This window comes from Kryptolebias marmoratus, linkage group LG14 (assembly GCF_001649575.2).
Source record: "Kryptolebias marmoratus isolate JLee-2015 linkage group LG14, ASM164957v2, whole genome shotgun sequence".
In the NCBI taxonomy this organism is placed as follows: domain Eukaryota; kingdom Metazoa; phylum Chordata; class Actinopteri; order Cyprinodontiformes; family Rivulidae; genus Kryptolebias; species Kryptolebias marmoratus.
The window spans coordinates 18,657,890-18,676,637 of record NC_051443.1 but is presented as its reverse complement, the minus strand read 5'-3'; the positions used below and the strand labels follow the sequence as shown (position 1 = coordinate 18,676,637).

The window sequence follows — 18,748 nt, the reverse complement described above, 5'->3', positions numbered from 1 at the left end:
ATGTGCATGCAACAACAGCTTTTAGAAACAACAGCTATTTGGGAAAAACAAATAAACATTTGAGAGGGTCTCTAATATTAAAGTGACCTGGCTTATCTTGCTTTTGTGACATTTCTTAGGAAAGATGCTGTTCTTTGTATTTTTTTAATTTTACGCAAATAATCCAGCTTTAATCAGAGACACCAAATTATCATATATATATATGTGTAAAGATAGAAACACGCATAATCCCTAAAATACTTTCAACAACTGCACTATTCATAGCAATGCAGCAAAAGCTGGATTAGAAAAATCAATAGAGGGCTTGTGAAGGACAAGAATACAAGTGGTCAGTGTTAAACCCGAGAGACAGGAAGAAGCCATATAAGAAGATCAGAGCGTATGTCAAGAAAAAATATTTAAAGGAAGCAATGTGCCTAACATGATTCTTTTGTCTCAATTAGTCGTCACTTGGCCAAACTCCTCTAAATAATGTGGAATTTAATGAGTCGTGCTTCACTCTTGGACATATTTAAATTGCATACAGTAATTGTGCAGCTTACGTACAGTTCGACTATAAAATAAAACTGCTGCATGGGGTTTGATGAGAGCTCTGCGATGTACAGTATAAAATGTCCACCGCAAGAGGCACAGACTGAAAAACACATCTAAGAGAATGATCTGCGCTTTCAAAACCTGTGGTTTAGATGGCATCTCTCACTATGAAATTAAGATTTACCAACAAGCATTTTAATATCTGCTCTGTGTAATAAATGTCATGCTGCATTTATTTTCAAAATGTGCATATTGATTATGCTATTTCAAGTGCACTCATGTAACAGCCTTTACACTTTAGCCAATAGAATTTACACCAATTTATAACCACAGAATCGACAGCGCTGGCCCCTTGATGAAGACGGTGGGAAATTAAGATTCACGTGATAACTTCTCTGAAGTTATTTATGCAGCGCTGTCATTGATCCTTCTGAAAGTAAGTGATCGAGAAGCACATCATTATTGGGTGCAGCCCAAATAAGGTGCTGCCTGTAGCTTTAGGAAGTAGAGTGGAGACAGTGTGACTATAAAAGGAAATGAAAACAGTGAGGATACAGTTATGGGCAAAACATATTAGTCTGCACATAAACATACTGCACAGTGCATTCCTTCAAATGGGAAGATAGTTCATGAAAAACAGTTATTTGTAGCACCGATTTATAACATTAAACATTCAATGAATTTAAAAAAATATATAAATAATGCATTTAGATTAGCAGCCTTGTCAGTATGTGTTTTATATATTCACTGCTGATTGTTCTATGTTTTGCTGAATTTCTAAATGAAATTATAGCATCCAGAAAGATTTACAGCTATTGAAGAAACCAAATAAGACACAGGTTTCACTAAATGCCACATGAGTCATATCAATAAATTATGTTTAAAATATCAGACTGAAGCTCAACAAGCTGTTCTGTCAACATCTGAAGGATTTATCAAACTCCAAATGAATATCTACTGAATAATATTCTCCAGTAATATCCAACTGGGGGCTAATCCTTTAGTTCAAAACAACCAGTTCAACTAAAAGCTTCATCTCATCCACAGCAGCTTCAATATATCAATGAACTACTAAAGCTGTCAAACTGGGTCGACAGTAACTAGTTTGATGATGGTTGCTGATGAGAAACCAGTTCCTGACAGAGCAGGAATATAAATACATGAAAAAAACTATATAAACCTGGTCTATCAATTTGTCTCAGGTTCATGTATCCATCTTTTTTTCCCCTAAATTCCTCACTGTTCGAGATTTTCTTTTGAGTAACAGTATCGATTAAAACCTTTAATAAACAGTTTTGTGGAAACATACAACTCATCACAGTGTTTACTACAATTTAATCCTTCATAGCTGCAGGCCAGAATATTTCATTTTGAAACCTTAAGACGCCGTAAACCAGTTAGCGTTATCTCATATCTCTGTTCCCACGGGGAGACTACATCTTGCGATGACCGCGCTTGTTTTTGTTCGGTGGAAGACCTGCTTTGAGCCGGCCGGCCTTTCCATTTAGAACTGGCACCGGGTGACGCCAAGTGCACCGAGGCTGCAGACCAGAACAAAGACTACTGTCACTGGCTGCAGGCCAAGATGCTGGAGCTGGAGCGTGTCCAACGGATGTCAGACTAGCGGAGAGACGGCGAAGCATATAGCTTAATTATTTAATTGTGACAAAGTGCTTGGCTATATTTGCAGTGGAGGAGAGCAGAGATTATCCAGTAAACCACGGTGAGTTAGCATGGGTGTTTTGAATTTCCGTGAAACACCAATAGTTGCTGTTAATGAAGGGAATATTTGCACACACATAAATCTGGGCTTTGTGTTTCTTGTGCAAGTTTACCGTAAGCATCAACTGCAATAAGGCTTTATAAAGTCAGCGTAAAGGGAAACAGAGCAGGGGAAAAAAACACAGCTGAGTGAACTTGTGGTTGTATTTTACCTTTGACTCACTATTGTCATTGCTGTGTTACACAATAGAGAAATGTTCACAGGACCTGACAATAACAATAGGCTCCGTCACTGAAAGAAAGCAAAACATGCAGAGTAACTCCTTATTAAGGCCAGCTGACTACTGTCGAATACTCAGAGAGTGGCTGACTGAAAAGCTGTGCAGTGTTGCAGTAAAACACACCAGAGGGTCCAAATCGTTTTGATGCTTGAATCGAAATTTGGAAAGGTTGGTTTAAAAATGCAATCTATGCAAAAAGAATGCACAGGCAGAAGGTTGTGTTTTAGACAGAGAAACCAACAAAATATGGTTCAAATCGTGTATTCATCTGTGATTTTTCACGAAGAGTGTATGAAAGTTTTTGGTTGAAATGTTTTTGCTCACCAGAAACATGAAGCTAGATCAGCTCACATCTTTACCGCCAGATACCGAAGCAAAACTCATGAGAGGATTTTGTTTTTTAAGAAATTGTCCTTTTGTTAATACTATATGTGAAAGAAAAGTTTCCATAAACAAAGACTGGGTAGATTAAAAGTAGAAGCATACGTACAGATCTAGATTTTACTTATTTTTGAGTGCAACAATCAAAAATAAGATGAAGAGACATGCAGTTAATTTTATAAACCAGAGTAAATTTTCTGTTGCTAATCAAATGCCATGAAGTAACCATTTAGTAGCCAAAGATTTACATAAAACTGTGTGATAATTAGTATTTTAAGAGGCGCTGCAGCCTGTCTGCCCTCTGTTTACTGGAGCTAAACAGAGAATGCCTTAATTTATTTTCCATAGACGACATAAACAGCATAGAATAAGAGTGTAAGATAACCACAGCTACAGTAGAGTGACAATCTGAGTCACTTTTAAATGAAAATTTACACAGAAACTTGCCTTTTGGGGAACCCACTGAACAAGGAAACAAGCTATATCAGTACAGCTCCGAAACACTTCGTGGGGTATTTAAAGCATGTCAGCTGCTTAAATAAATAAATAAATGGGCAAACCCCGAATAGTTTATCTTGATAAAATTAGTAGGGAAGAACCTCGATGGCTCTGATGTCAACTTATCGCCCCAGTTAGCCACCATCAATCTGCTTAGCTAAGAAGGCAACAACCCATCAATTTAAAGTCCGACTCAAATGTTTGCCTACACAAAGCGCACGTACCACAACTGCCCGCACCCCGTTACGTAATCTATTTAAATCGCTATGTTAAGCACAAATTTCCCGAGTAAACCCGCTGACTTGCTCGCCCCGGTCAGAGCCTTGATATAGGCCATTACTTTATTATGGCTGCTTAGCTAACGCCTGCTAGCGATGCTAACCCAGGCAATGCTAACCAACAAACGGGCGTTTGTTCCTCCTAACTGACGTGACACCCGCTTCTCGCTCCGCGAACAAGCGCAAGTGCAAACGCCAAAGAAAATGACCGTCTCACCGTTGTTCCCACGGGTGTTCTTTTATTCCACTGGCGTTTGGCACGGCATTGCACTTTCCCAGGAACATCAGCAGCCAGCAGCATCCAGCCGAGCTGTAAACACAAGCCCGACCAACCCGCTGACATGCACACTGCGCATGCGCCAGCTGGCACTCCTCATCATGCTCCTCATGACCACAGAGCCAAGTGAGGTGAGGCCTTGGCCTCAGTGACCTGTGGGGGCTATTTCACACCAGTAGAGTTCAATAATCCAGGATAAAAGAGGAAGCTGGGCTTGACAGAGCATCATGGATTAACTGATTTCACAAAACCCAAACCTATCAATCACAGTGATACTGATCAAACCTAACTGCATGTCTGCTAGGAGTCTTATATTAGATTATTAGCTGTTTCTGTCACTTTGATTATGAGAAAAAACAATGGGCCTGGTTATATCATTTTATTTTAGGACAAACAACATAAAGAAAAGTATATTAAAACACATTTAGGATTACCTAAGCCTGGTAGTTTGCCTAGCTGCATTGAATAAAACACCATAATAAATGATGTGCCACTGCTTGTATGAAATCAAGCTGATAGATTAAAGCAGGATAACCAAAAAAACACCATTTAATCCCCTTTTGTGAAATAGTCCCTTGGTGCTGCTTTCCTTGTTTTACACCAAAGTCAGATTGCAACCCAAATCTAGTTGTGGTCTCAAAATTCTCGGGACCTAAAAGTCAAGGTCTTTAAAAGAAAATGGCCTGTATCAACTCTTTTGATCTCTAAATAGTTATTACTGAACATCATGACTTCTACTGATAGATGGAATCTTGTTTGTCTTATTTGTGCTGAAATCAAAACCCGTGTGGAGTGAATCGTGATGCAATAAGTTCACTTCATTGCTCCATTTTGCAACATCCTTCAAAACTTCCCCAGTGTTTTCCTTTTTTAAGTAAATGTCTCTTTTTAAGGTTCTCAAATGTTGAAATACTGACATCTTTTTTGAAGATATGACATTTCTCAAATCTTCAAAGTCAAAACAATCTGATTAATAGCTCAGTTTTGACATGTTTTCACACATCTGAAAGTCAAAGTCAAACACACAGTTGTAAATAGTAGTGATTTATATTTTCCCCTTGCTGAGATCAGCTTTATCCTGATGCTGTTTTGCCCTTACCATTTCAACAAACTAAACTTTTGTTGTCTTTAATAATCATGAACAGCAGTAATTCCCCAAAGATATGAATAGCTTGGTAGTGCAGACATGTCTTTGTTTAGGGCAGAGCTTGTAATCTAAGGGAGAGAATCTGTCAACCTTCCTGCCATTAAATCACAGCAATGTGCAAAACAAAACACACCCATTGTTGTCCTCGTGTTGCGCTCATGCTGGTCATTCCAGTCCAGCCAGTCAGATCATGAAGTTTCACGAGACATAAGCATAACATAAAGCATGAACCTCTCACACATGATACCATCATGAAAACAAAGTCACATACAGGCAAGAGGGGAGGATTTACAGCTTCCAGTTAATGAAGTCCTTTTCTTCTGTCTCTCTCTTTCCACCATGACATTTTAAGTGAGACACTTCACACCCCCATGAGTTTAACTTTTTTTTTTTGACAAAATTTAAATGCAGTTTTGCAACAATCTGACAGGGAGGTATTCAAAACTGGTGTGACTTTATGTGCAACATCACTGAAACATCAAAGAAAAAAGAAAGAAAGAAAGAAAGAAAGAAAGAAAGAAAGAAAGAAAGAAAGAAAGAAAGAAAGAAAGAAAGAAAGAAAGAAAGAAAGAAAGAAAGAAAGAAAATGAAATTACTTCTTAAGAATTGAATTGTTTCAAAGTTTAACAATGAGGCCTTTTTCTCTCAGGCAAAATCAGTTTTGATCTATTGTTTTTAGAACTAGTTGTCACACAGAAGGAGCTTAAAATAAAACTTCAACAGACTTTTTGTTAGAACTGAAGGATAGAGAAGCTCAAGGGTTTATGTTGCTTTACTTTTCTTGTTTTGTGTGCTTTACTGGATCCGTGTAAACTAGCATACATGGACGTTGTTTAGTCTTTTTAAGCAGGGTGATTTGGATCAGTGTCATGCTGGATGTCTTTTTTTCTGTCCAGCTTCTGGAGACTGGAAATCGTTATTACAACCAGCATTATATGACTTCAGCCGTGCATAATTCCAACTAAAATAGCCTTCCCCCTACCATTTTTTAATTCAACCGATTATCATCATAGTCCCACCGCCATGCTTGACTGTCAAGCTGTCTTCACCAGAACCCCCTTTTGAGCTAAGTAACATATTGACCTTATCTATTATCATTCTTCATTGGACAGTTTTGCACTGTTAGGGTTTTCTTTGCAGAAATGAGAAATTATCTTTATTTTTTTGACGGAACTGTAACAAAAACCTTTGACTTCCACTTGTGTCCACTTTGTCAGTAATGCTTTGCCTGTGGTTTAACTTTAAGACAACCTCTGTAGCTCCTATTTGTGGCAATTTAGCTCATTCTGTGCACCTTGATTACTTTTACAACTATTTTTCCTGCTCATTTTAGTTGGTCTCTGCATTGTTTTCTATTTTCCCAAAGACAGAAGACAGCATAGTTCCTCCTTTTTTATTTATTTATTTTTCTTTCCCACAATTCTTGTTCATGTAAATACACTATTTAGATATGCAAATAGGTGAAAAACTGAATGAACTCTGATGTTTTTAAGGAAACTGTTTAAATATCATTCAGGTGAATGTGTATGAACTGCGTTTTCTCACAAGTGAAAATAAATAAGAAAGACAAGAAACACAAACAAGCACTACAATTCTCAGTTTATTATAGCATGCAGTTTCATGTACTGTACTCTTGCTTTTTCCACCACTCTCAGTGCAACACAGAAGTGGTTTCCTGCTCAGCCAGTCAGTCTGTGGCTCTGTGTAATACTGCTGAACAGGCCAGAAAACGCACAGAAGAATCAATCAGTCAGTAAAATGAAACTCAAACTGCTTCATCTATTATTAACAGCATATAAATCATCACCATAGGTTAGACTTTACTCCACATCTGCATTACAAATACAGTAAGTAAAAGGGAAACCTTTCACAATGCGATATTTCCAAGGAAATAAATTGAATACGTAACAGTATTATTTATTTTTGGGGACATTTTAGATGTTCTCTCCTAAGGATTGAATTTTTCCTTGTTCTGAGACATTACACAGCTGCCCCAATCGTTTTATTTTTTTAAAACATTTAAATATATCTGATTATCACAGGCTGTAGAAATGAGCATTAATACTATAAGTCCATCTAATGATGGTGCCAGACTGTATACAATGACGGATGTGTACCATCTATTAAAAAATTCATTTACATTTCAATCGAACAATAGATTTGCAAATAAAATGTCTAATACAGACATCAATACTCAGAAAACGTATCAATATCATATGTGTCACAATCAACAAACAAGCTTCTTCCCCACCCCACCCGCCATATAATATAGATTGATGAAACACTTTGTCGTCTGATTAAAAAAGAAAACTCTTTAAATTCAAAACAAAGAAGCAGACCAATACCAGAGAAAGAAAACGTGTCACAACAACCAAATGTGGTTATAACGGTAATAATAACAATATAATCTTTAATATTTAATTAAATTTCATGAGCAAGCAAGTAAAACGCTGCAAGCAAACTTCTTCAGCACTTGACGTGGCCACACAGTGGAGAACTCTTACAGCGCTGGGTGTGTTGTATCACAACTACAGAATCATCATTACTCCTCTGCAATCACAAGAGGGGACTATATCGCATGCATGTCGCAGGATGCGGGGAGGGGGGGTCACTTGCTGGCAGTGAAGGGTGGTGGGAATTAGTTTCAGTGCAATTAGCCACTACAGCAGTGCTCCACAGATTTACTTAAAGAATAAAGAAACAGGGCAAACTTCACTTCAACGTTATACTCACGATACTTTAATATGTGCCCAGCCCTTTTTCATGACACTTACAGCAAAGCCGATATTGGGACTGAAAGAATAAAGGAAACACCAGCAAAGTAAACATTAGCAAATAATATACCCATGTATGCTTTGGGTGAAAGGGTCACTGAGAAAAGCCAAAGCCGATGAAGTCTTCCCTGAGCAATTTCCACAAACGTATCTGACTCCTCCCTCAGCTTTACGCCCTCCTCACACGGTCTGCCATGTCAGGACTATACAAAGCTGTCGGCATTGATTGTACTGTACACAACATGGCACTTAACTTCAACGGTGAAGCTGTAAAGAGAAAGCAGCAGGTCACTTATTCAATGATCCGTCGCAGCTAAATCAGCCCTTGCCTTTCACGGTCAGAAGTAAACCCCACGAGTTTCAGACGAGAACTAAAATCACCACGAGTCTTTTTTTTTCCTTTATGCTTTTCTGAGCAACCAGGTGTGTGACAATGTAAAAAGGGAAAAACACGCCTTCGTTTGTTTTTACACAACAGTTTGAACTTTACACTCACTGCAGCCGTTTTCACGTTAGCCACTCCTCGTCTCATTCCACAGACTTCTCAACTCAGGAGCAAACAAACCTGAGAGTTTCTGACTTTACGTCCCGTTTATCTAAGATCTAAGATCTGTGCTGTTTAGTAAATAATCAAAGGATAAGATGCCTCTATATGATTACAAAAATGGGAGAGGCACCACAGGGCTGTATGTTTGATATAAATTGATATGAAACTAGCAGATTTGTGGATCACACAGTTCTGATGATGCATTTTACACAGACCAGCAACAGACACTGTCAGTATTTTTTTTTAAAACAAAGCAAACAGAAAAAACAAAAATCCCAATACAAAATAGGTCAACGAACAACTTCACGGAAGTCAGCATAGCTTAAAAATAAATAAAACAGGCAACACTTTGTAAAAATCTTGCAAAACAAAAAGCACAACCTGCAGATATTGCACATAAAAGTGACAGGACTGGAAAGCAGATAGGCATACAAAAATGTCATTCCCAGTATTCAAATTGTTGAGAATGCATTTTTCATTGGGATAACATTATTTAAAAGAGTTGGGAGGTTGTCTTCTACAAGGTTAAGGAGAGAAAGGCCACTGTGTTGCATGTTCATGTTGACTGATTGCAAATGGCAGCTTCTGCAAACCGTCTGTACATTTGAGAGAGCCTCAAGATTGTTTTCAACTTACAATCATCAGGATTTGTTGCCAGTATCAGAACTGGTGGACAAAGATGGAACCAAATTTGTATGAAGTTGCAATCAAGTTGCAATGAAATACAACCCCGTTTCTGTAAAAGATGACATATTGGGTAAAATGTAAATAAAATCAGAATGTAATCAATTGCAAACTCACAAACCCGTCTTTTATTCACAGTGGAACATAGTAAACATAGCAAATGCTGAAACTAAGAAATTGCACTATTATAAATATATATGGTAATTTTGAATTTGACACCAGCAACACGTCTCAAAATAGACAACAAAAGCCTAGAAAAAGTAAGTGGTGTGAATGAAAAACAGATGGAGGAGCATTTTGCAACTAATCAGGTTAATTAGCAAAAGGTCAGTAAGAGGACTGGGTATAAAAAGAGAAGTTTAGAGAGGCTGAATCTCTCAGAAGTAAAGATGGGCAAAGGTTCACCTGTCTGCAGAAAACTGAGTCTAAAAATAGTGGAATAGTTTCAGCATAATAGTCCTTAACAAAAAATTGTGAAGACTTTGAACGTCTCCTCATCTAGAGTTCATAGCATCATCAAAAGATTTCAAGAATCTGGAGAAATCTCTGAGCTCAAAGGCTGAAAGTCACTATTGGACTCCGTGATCTTCAGGCCCTGAAGCTGCATTAAAAACAGGCCTGATTCTGTTCTGGACATCAGGAACACTTCCAGATGATTGTCTGTAAACACAGCTCACTGTGCCGTCCACAAATGCAGCTTAAAGCTCTATCAAGCAAAGAAGACACCAGATGTGAACACCATCCTCAATGGCTGCCGTCTTCTCTGAACCAAAGGTCATTTAAAATGGACTGAGGCAAAGAGGAGAACTGCTCTCAGGTCAAAATTTTTAATTCTTTTTGGAAACCACAAACACCACAGCCTCTGTACTAAAGAGCAGAGGGATCATCCAGGCTGTTATCATCACATAGTCCAAAAGCCTGTCTCTCTGATGGTATGGGGGTGCATTAGTCCATCTGTTATGAGCAGCTTACAGATCTGAAAAGGCTCCATCAATGCAGAAAAATATTGACAAGTTTTAGAAGAAATACGCTCCCATCCAGCAAAAAACTACAAATCCAGTACAGATGACCCAGGACTGTTGAACAACTAGAATCCCACATCAGACAAGAATGAGACACGATTCCCCTCTAAAACCTCCAGCAGCTGCTCTCCTCAGGTCCAGATGTTTATAGACTGATGTTAAAGAAAGAGGAGATCCTTCACAGAGGAAACCATGGCCCTGTCCCAATTTTTATTTTATGTGTTGCTGCCATCAAACTCAAAATTACCTTTTTTTTTTTTTCCAGAAAATGGTATAATTTCTCAGTTTAAACATTTGATTTGTTTATTATGTTTCATTGCAAAGAAAATATGGGTTTATGAGATTTTAAAATCGTTGCATTCTGGTTTAATTTACGTTTTACACAACAGCAAAACACTTTTTAGGAATTGGGGTTATATATGATGAGTTCTAAACATGCTGAATGGACAATATGTGGTGTAATAAACACCTAAATGTGTTTTTGGTATGTTTTTTTCTGTTGGTTTGAAGTAAGGCATTTTACAGAAATAAAAGAAGCCGAAAAAAAAAAAAAAAGATGACTGCTTGAAAATGCATTGCTGCCGACTTGGGACCAAACATGATAAAGTTACCACAGTATATATACTCCACAGTACTAAGAGATACTTAAAGAAGGTTAGTAGCTTTTAAAAAGGGATGGATAATTAAGTTTTGTTTAACTAACCCTCTAAATAGGGGCTTCAATTCAAATCAGCGCCTGCTTTTATGGAATCACAATTTTTTTCAAAGGCACAAGCCAAAAAGCAACTATACACAGAGAAAATGATGAAAAGGTTATATATGTATAAGACAGATGTAAACAAATGAGCGTTTTACTGTAGCAAATTACATATTCAAACTCCCAAGTAAGAGAGTTTCAAACCTGGGAGAAATTAATTGCTTATGTTTGTTGGTACTGATGAATATTTAAAAGAAGGAAAATGTAGCATCAATAAAATCCTGCGAGTACATTCAATTAACGCTAGAAACAGAAGAGAATTCACTTTTTGTATTGTTAGCAATGGGCTTTAGCTCTTTGACAGCTCACTGTATGTGAAAGGTTCTCCGAAGTGACCAGTCCGGTGTTGAAAGATAACGTGTCTCTCCAACTCTGCTTTTAAATGCAACCGAGTTTAAAAACTGCAAACCTGAATGAGATCAGCCTTAATTCCTTCTTGAAAATTGCCACTTTGGAGCGGTACAGTGTGTTTTACACACTTCTAAGCTATAATAGTCAACTTTCATTTAGGCATATGACGTTTGTTAAGGCTGGAAACGAGTGGCGTTTTCTTTTACCAGAATCTGTTTAAGAGATTTGAGCTCAGTGTAGGTCAGATCTTGTGACCTTCAGCTTCCGTTGAGCAACATCTCCGTCCCTGGAGATTCAGGACAAGCTCTGGTTGAAGCGTCACCCAGCTGAGTAGGTCCAGTTCGCAGCACCAGCTTCCCGATGCCCAGTCCTCCCGAGGTCAGCCCTCCTGGAGACAGAGACTTCCTAGTAAAAGAAATTAAAATAAAAAGGTAGAAAAGAGGAAAAGAAAGCAAAAGCAGGCAGAAGAGAGGATTAAGAAACCGCTTTGGGACAAATGTTTGTTGATCAGTTTTCAATTTTCCACAGAGACAACTCCAACACAGAACAGTCCTGTGGAACAAGACGATAACTCACCTAAAGGCCATCTTTTTCAGCAGGTGGGCATCCATCTTTTCTGTTATAAGACCTTCGGTCTGGGGGGGCTCCTCTACAGGGGAGGAGCGGAGGGGAGACGAGCAGGGAGGTGGGAGGAGGTGGGAGGCATCCTGAGACGGTGGGCTGGGCAGATCTAAGGACTCCTACAAGGCAAAAAAAAAAGAGGGGATGATAGAGAGATTTGGTGGAACTTCAGTGGGTTACATATGAGGCACATTTCAACCAAAGGCATCTGTAACTTATTTACCCTGAAGCTTTTATCTAGACGCTAAAAGACTATTTCAGCTCTGGGTGTTTTTCATTTAGATTGAGGTGTAAAAACAGGGCAGATTAGGCAAATTAAGTCAGACAAACTGAGTCTTTTTAGTGTTAGTTTTTACTGCTTTATTCACTCCAAGGAAAGTCACAAAATCTGTTAGTAAGGCTTCGGGCATCTTTTTTTTGTCTTACAATAACCTGCTGTGAAACAATCAAAGCTAAAAACCAATCATTTGCTCTGATTGCTACTTTTTTCTGCCGTGATTGGTGCTGCTTTATTTTATTCACCTTGACCTCACCGTATGTCCTCAGCTGATTAAAAACAGACACGAATGGCAGCGTCTGAATGTTGCGTTTACAGCAGGAGCAACTGAGACGACAAATGACCGAAGTGCTTGACCTACCAGAAATCATCAGTGCTGCACACGTACTATCTTACCACCAGGGTCATTTTTAAGTTCAAAATAGCAGAAAAAAACAGGTTAATTATTTTGTTGCAGTCTCACTGAATTCTGAGCGTTTGTGACCAAGCAACCAGCAAGCCATGCAGCTGAGTTTGGCACACCCACTTTTTTGAAAATCACAGCTTATTTTTGTGCCCAGTTTGTGCATATTATTTGGTTTCCCCCCCAACATTTATGATTTATTCTACTACAATGCCCATTTGAAACAAAAATAAGCCAACTTAGACCAGTTTTTAAATAACTATTACTTGTAATTGTGTGGTTGGAGCTTGACATTAGGCTCTGTGTTTTGTCATGTTTTCTGCACATTGCCATGGGAACATGTGTCAGATGGTGGATGCTGTGAGCATGTGTGTGCGCTGGTTGATATAACAAATTTATTGGGATATTATTGAAATTTAAACATTTGTAGCACTAATAAAACCTAATTTTATTCTTTTTTTCATTCTTTATTAAATTATGTTTTAACAAGCCTTTCCTTTGGCATCCAACAGGGGGTGCTGTAGCACCCTTAGCTCACCCACATCCCACGACCTTGCCAATGTAGGTGTCAAAATATAGCTCTAAACTGAAAGTAAACTGAGAGGGGTTTGTGAGGTTTGAGACACCCAAGAGGACAAGAAGGCAAGCCTCTGAGACTCACAACAGGAAACTGAGAACCTACAACAACGTTTTGAGACATTTTTGGGGATTCCCTCGAGAATGCCAACTAGTCACAGCCCAGTCAGATATTAGGTTGAGGAGTTAAATTCTGTTTACTTCCTGGTTCTTTCAGCGTAAGTAAAAAGGGATTGATGGCAACATAAAAAAACCACTCGGACAAACCTGCGATTTGATCTCCTGGTTGTCTGAATCCTCGATGTCTAGAACACGCAGGTCAAGCTCAATGTCTCGATCCGTGTCCAGTTCGCGCTCAGCTTGGTTCTGATCCTGGCTGAAGGCGCTCTGACGGTTTTGCAGGTCAGACCCAACTTTTTCTCCGCTGCTTATGGAAGCCCGACAGCCTTCCAGCTCTGACGCACAAAGATGCTCACTAAAATACAAACAATATCATTTATTGATCAAAATATCTTATCTTGTCTGAATATTTGGCTTAGAAATGTCTCCTTTTTCCTGCCCAGTGGGTTTTTTAGCAGCCAACTAGCATCTCTAGTTTTATTTAGTTATTTTTTTATACAAAAACAGAGAAAAAAGGAGAGTATGCATAAATCAATCATCAATTATGTGAAACTGAACTAACATTGTTTCCAATTCCATACATTTTTTAAGCTCTGGGGGAAAAAAGAGAGAGAGACAAGCAGGGCTGCTAAAAACAGATTTTAAATCAGGGAATTAAGGATTGCCTGTAAATGTCACACCTCTCAAGGAAACTGGAGTGGCTGGAGGAGTCAGACCCTCTGGAGCTCCACCTGTAGTCACTGTGATCCAAATGATGGTTGTAATCTGTCAGAAAATAATGAAAAACAAAAGTCAAATGCCAGATAGCGGCTTTATTGATAGTGCAAGAGATTGTTTATGCATTCAGAACTGAAACACTTAAAAGATCATTTTTAAAAATGGAGATAGATCATTGCTACAAATAAAAAAAAGCTGCTATGTTGTGTTATAGTGACTGTTTTCATCGAACAAAATATTCTAAAGTATATTTATTTTAAAGTAATGAACATCTCTAACTCTACATACTTGCTCCATTTTCTTTTGGTTTATTTCAAAATATCCTTCAAACCTTTGAAGTTGATGGGTGTGGTGCTGGCGCCGCCCTGGCAGGCGGTAGCTTGGATGGGCTCGGTGGTGTGGTAACCGGTGCGGGACACCCTGGAAATGGCGCCCCACTTTGAGATAATGGGCGCCTCGCTGAAGGGAATGATGGGATCCTCGTCTTTCAAACGTCTGTAGTGATCCAACGTATGCAGCCACTGCTTCCTGCTACCTGCTTCTCCTTCGCTACTGTCCAACTCCTGCATGAGAACCACATCGGGACAGTTTATCCAATCGTTTCCCTTGGGACACAGGCGAACCGGCGCCGCCTTCAGACGTGCGAGGAGCCTTACCGGATGCTCCGAGCAGGAGTGAGCCGCTGTGTGCGCGAGAGCTTCAGGTTCAAAGGGGCTGAGGCAGGACCCGGCAGTGCCGCAGGACCACGGAGAGTAGTGCGCCAGACTTTCCTCATCTCTGAACCGGCATCCGGCGCACTGACCTCCACTGCTTTCCATATGCTGAAAAACACATCCATTGAGGTTATTCAGCTTCCTGAGCAGGAAACCCACTCATGTTGCTAAAACTAAATTATTTGCTGGTTCAGCAGTTCTTTGTGCTCCACACAAACAGGTTAGTTTGGTTCTAAAACGCCTGAACAATAGATGTCTATGTGATTGTTTTTAATTGTACAGCTTAACCTAAAGGGATGGACTCCAGTTTCAGTAGGTCACTTCACAAACAAGTTAGAAACTTAAAGCTGGGGTGTGGGACTTGTACTTACCGTACAAGTGTATGAACGTATGTTTATTAACGTTAACAAAATGAGGTAAAACCAGATTAACTTTGTTATTACTCATATTTTACACCATACCAGGAATTTCAATCAGGAATGTTTATATGCGAGAAGGTTTTAGGAACTCAAGTTACACCAGGAATGCAGAAAAAAAACAACTAAATGTTGAATTAAATTCAAAGTCTTTTAACGTCATTGCACATGATATATACTGTACAATGCCACTGAATCAAATACTAATTGATCAAATTAAAGAGCAAAAGTAAAAACAGCTACAAAAACAAAGAGCACACCATTCATTCAGACATTTCTAATGATTTAAAGGGTGTATAAAATAGTCGAATGGTGTAATAAATAGTGAAAGAAATGGGCTAAAAACTTTTTGGAGCAAGCTCTTTGTTGCATTTAGGATGAGTTGAAACGCTGCCTGGACGTGGGGATATTACACTATATCCTCTTGAAACCGTGGGAATTTCTTTTCAGTTTTCTTTTGTGTAATTACGCTCGCTTCCAGAGAGGGGAGACAAAAGTTCCACAATGTGGACGGATGTGAATGAGGAATAAAAAAGATGAACATAATTACACAGACATGGTTTCTCAATAATGCATGAATTTGCTTTAAATTCTGATTTCATGATCCTCTGCTGCAATCCCTATGATGCTTTTTAGACATAAAATATCAAAATATAGATTTTACCCAATTGTATTCATGTTAAAAAGAAGCTTTAAAGCCACATAAAAACTAGTGATTTGGACTTTTAGTTTTACTGAATCACACTGAATTATAATTGCTCATTAAATCAACCTCAGTTGTGAGTTTGCCTCATATAAAAAAGCAAAGGCAAGTAATGCTTAAGATGTTGTGTTTTATTTGCTAATCGTCTGATTTTTTTAAACTGTGTGTTTCACAAAAACAAATCCCATCTGAAAGGCTGTTAAACAAGGCTTTATTCAGCTGAATGCCTTAGTCACGGCTTGGTAAAGTCTCTCCTCTCTCTCTCACACACACCCACACACACGCGCCGCAACTGTGCATTGCTATGATATCTTTTTCCACAGTTGCTAGGCAACTATCTCACTCCTAAACTGCACTGGACACACCAAAAGCATAAGGTCTTAGAATAGAAATTAAATGAAATATTACAAACACTGGAACAATATGTAGATGTTCTTTTTATAACTGGTTACTCTTTCAGGAAAGTGGTCACAACAGGCTTACAGTTTCTATTCATGTATCTGGAAACAGCTACAAGGATGCTCTGAATGTGTGTGTGTGTGTGTGTGTGTGTGTGTGTGTGTGTGTATTTGCATTCTACCTCCGCTCCAAAATCGGTGAAGATGGGCGAAGACTGGGAGGGCCTGCTGGGATTGTGATGGTGGTGAATAGGAGTCCACTGGTCCTGCTTCCGTCTGTACAGATCCTCGTAGCCGAGGGGAACGCGTCCGTAGTCCTGAGAGACGGAACACGAGGATGAGGGAACAAACAAAACGAAAGAAAAATGTATTTTTCCCGTGAAAACGCAGCATGAATGCTGACTTTGAAGAAGAAGCTGAAACTGAGTGGTTAAAGCTAAAACAAGCAGAACACTGACTAAGAGCTAAAAGTAGCAAACAAACACAGCAACAAAACATAGCATCAAAGAAGACAAAAACAGAGGAAGTGTGTTGAAGCAAAGACGTTCAATGTTTTTGAAGGAACTGAAGGGATCTCAATGTATTTCAACAGAGAAATTATTTGTAAATGACTAAATATTTTGAAAACTATAAAAGTTACAAAAGCCGAAAGTCACAGCCAAACTACGCCTTATTGAGCGAAACGTTTTGATATATGAGGGGTTAAATCAGAACAAAGTAAAGGGAAGTAGTTTGCAGAAGCTACACAAACATTAGCACAATGAGGCTCGTATTTCAACACGCTGACAGGAAAGTGTTGGTGTCCTCAGGTAGGGAACACACATGACTGAAACAAGTTGGATGGAAAATACCTGACCAATGGAGTCAGGTATTTTAATTGTAATATAAATGTAGTTATCGATCTGGGCAAAAGAGATGCATTTTTTGATTATATGCCTTTTGAAACCCTAATTTTCTGCACAGCATCCTTTTTATCACCCACTATCGAAAGGCGGAGGCAGACGGTAATGTTTTTGCCCGTGCGTCTGTGTTAGCAAAATATCTCTTGAGCCACTGTTTTGATTTTAATGGATTTTTCAGAGAAACAGTCATCGGACGGGCCTCTTCAGCTGATTTACTTTTAGTGTGAACCAAACTGAAAATGGACGCCACAGCTGATCAAAATGAGCCAACGCCAAAAACGCCTATAATTCAAACCAGTTTTACAGACAGTGGTAGTAGCTGAGAGTCATTCACAACACGTACTCTGAGCGGGATGCAACAAAATGGCTACAACTCCGTCATTTCTCAATCTGAGAGGATATTTGTCCCTTCGGGGAATTCTAGGCCTTTAATTGTGTTAAGCATTCTGTTAGAGAGGGATTTGTAGGCATCAGTGTATTTTTTTTTTTTTTTTTCCAAAATACACCACACATAAAAAGTGAGGCCACCTTTGCTCGGTGTTCATGCAATAAAGTCTCTGTTTGGAGGGCTTCTATAATAGTGAGCATTCAATGGCTGCTGTGACTCATTTTTGGCTATTTTCAATTAAAAACCCTTTTTTTTTTCTAAATCCCATTTGAGTTCAGATATTTTTATAAATCATACAACTCGCCCCCTACGGAAGGAGCCGTTCAGAACACTGGTAAACGACACATTTATTGACTGGTAAAAAGATGCACGTGAGAGGCGGGGGAGTGGGTGGGTGAGGTGTATCCGGGTGGAGGGTGAAGCTGCTCGCTGCAGAGATGCGGCTGAAGATGAGGTGGTACGTGGGCGGGAAAACAGAAAAACCAAGGAAGAGGAGAAGCAGCTGATGGGATCGTAGCAACAAATCTGTTCCCTCTCTGAGAAACTGCAATCAGTTGCTTGAATATCACTTGATTTAAAGGACCTTTTTAGTTGGTCATATTAAGATGATGAAACATGGAGACATTTTAAAGAGAAAGAAGAAGTAAAGAAAAAATGTGTCCAATACTATCTGTCTTATTGTGTTCCAGATTTTTTGATTTTTGAAGAGCATTACCGTTAAAAAACTCCTTATTAAAGACAGATAAATACAGAGAATGACTGTTCTTACAAAAAAAAAAAGGGATTTATTATAGCCCAAAAAATGACAGGCAGGCTGTAATGTAATCGCATAAGTCTGTGTCTGTTAGTAAAATATCTATCCACTAACAAATCAAGCAAAATCTTGCAATAATGCATAAGATTTTGCACAATGTTATTTACAAGCTGTAGCCAAAACCAGCAAAGTTTAAATCTCTGAAAGGCGTCGGGAAATATGTGTTCCTTCAGAGAATTCTAGGCTTTTAATTTGTTATGCTTTTGTCTTGTAAGGTTTGATATATATTTAACGTACCCTGTGCAGCCCGGCTCGGTGCTCGGCTCCAGAACAGTAGTTGTCCAGGGAGTTGAATCTCTCCCTGAGTGGAGGCTGGTAGACGGAGGAATGCAGCACCTCCGGAGGCAGCGAGTTACTCCTGGCGTCCTCTCTGTGGTACAGCTGCAACAGTGATCATCGTCTCCATCAGACAAGACACAGAGTTATCAAATGATACGCCAGGGTGAC

The 18,748-nt window shown here is 39.0% G+C and overlaps 2 protein-coding genes across 5 annotated transcripts in view; both read right to left on the bottom strand.

Annotated features, from left to right (window-relative positions):
- The window catches only part of LOC108232678 (rab GTPase-activating protein 1), a 59,926-nt gene extending 55,872 nt beyond the window's left edge, over positions 1-4,054 (bottom strand). For both annotated transcript variants that reach the window (XM_017410615.3, XM_017410616.3), the window contains exon 1: positions 3,912-4,054. The gene's annotated coding sequence lies outside the window, so the exon portion shown is untranslated. The remainder of the gene's footprint in view (positions 1-3,911) is intronic.
- Positions 4,055-10,329: 6,275 nt separating this feature from the next.
- Positions 10,330-18,748, bottom strand: part of rc3h2 (ring finger and CCCH-type domains 2) — a 28,554-nt gene continuing 20,135 nt past the window's right edge. For all 3 annotated transcript variants that reach the window (XM_017410396.3, XM_017410397.3, XM_017410398.3), the window contains exons 13-20: positions 18,539-18,682; positions 16,380-16,514; positions 14,624-14,788; positions 14,299-14,530; positions 13,931-14,015; positions 13,398-13,605; positions 11,830-11,993; positions 10,330-11,658 (exon numbers count right to left, since the gene is read on the bottom strand). In XM_017410396.3, coding sequence (XP_017265885.1) covers positions 11,511-11,658; positions 11,830-11,993; positions 13,398-13,605; positions 13,931-14,015; positions 14,299-14,530; positions 14,624-14,788; positions 16,380-16,514; positions 18,539-18,682 — 1,281 coding nt within the window. In that variant the 3' untranslated portion in view covers positions 10,330-11,510. The remainder of the gene's footprint in view (positions 11,659-11,829; positions 11,994-13,397; positions 13,606-13,930; positions 14,016-14,298; positions 14,531-14,623; positions 14,789-16,379; positions 16,515-18,538; positions 18,683-18,748) is intronic.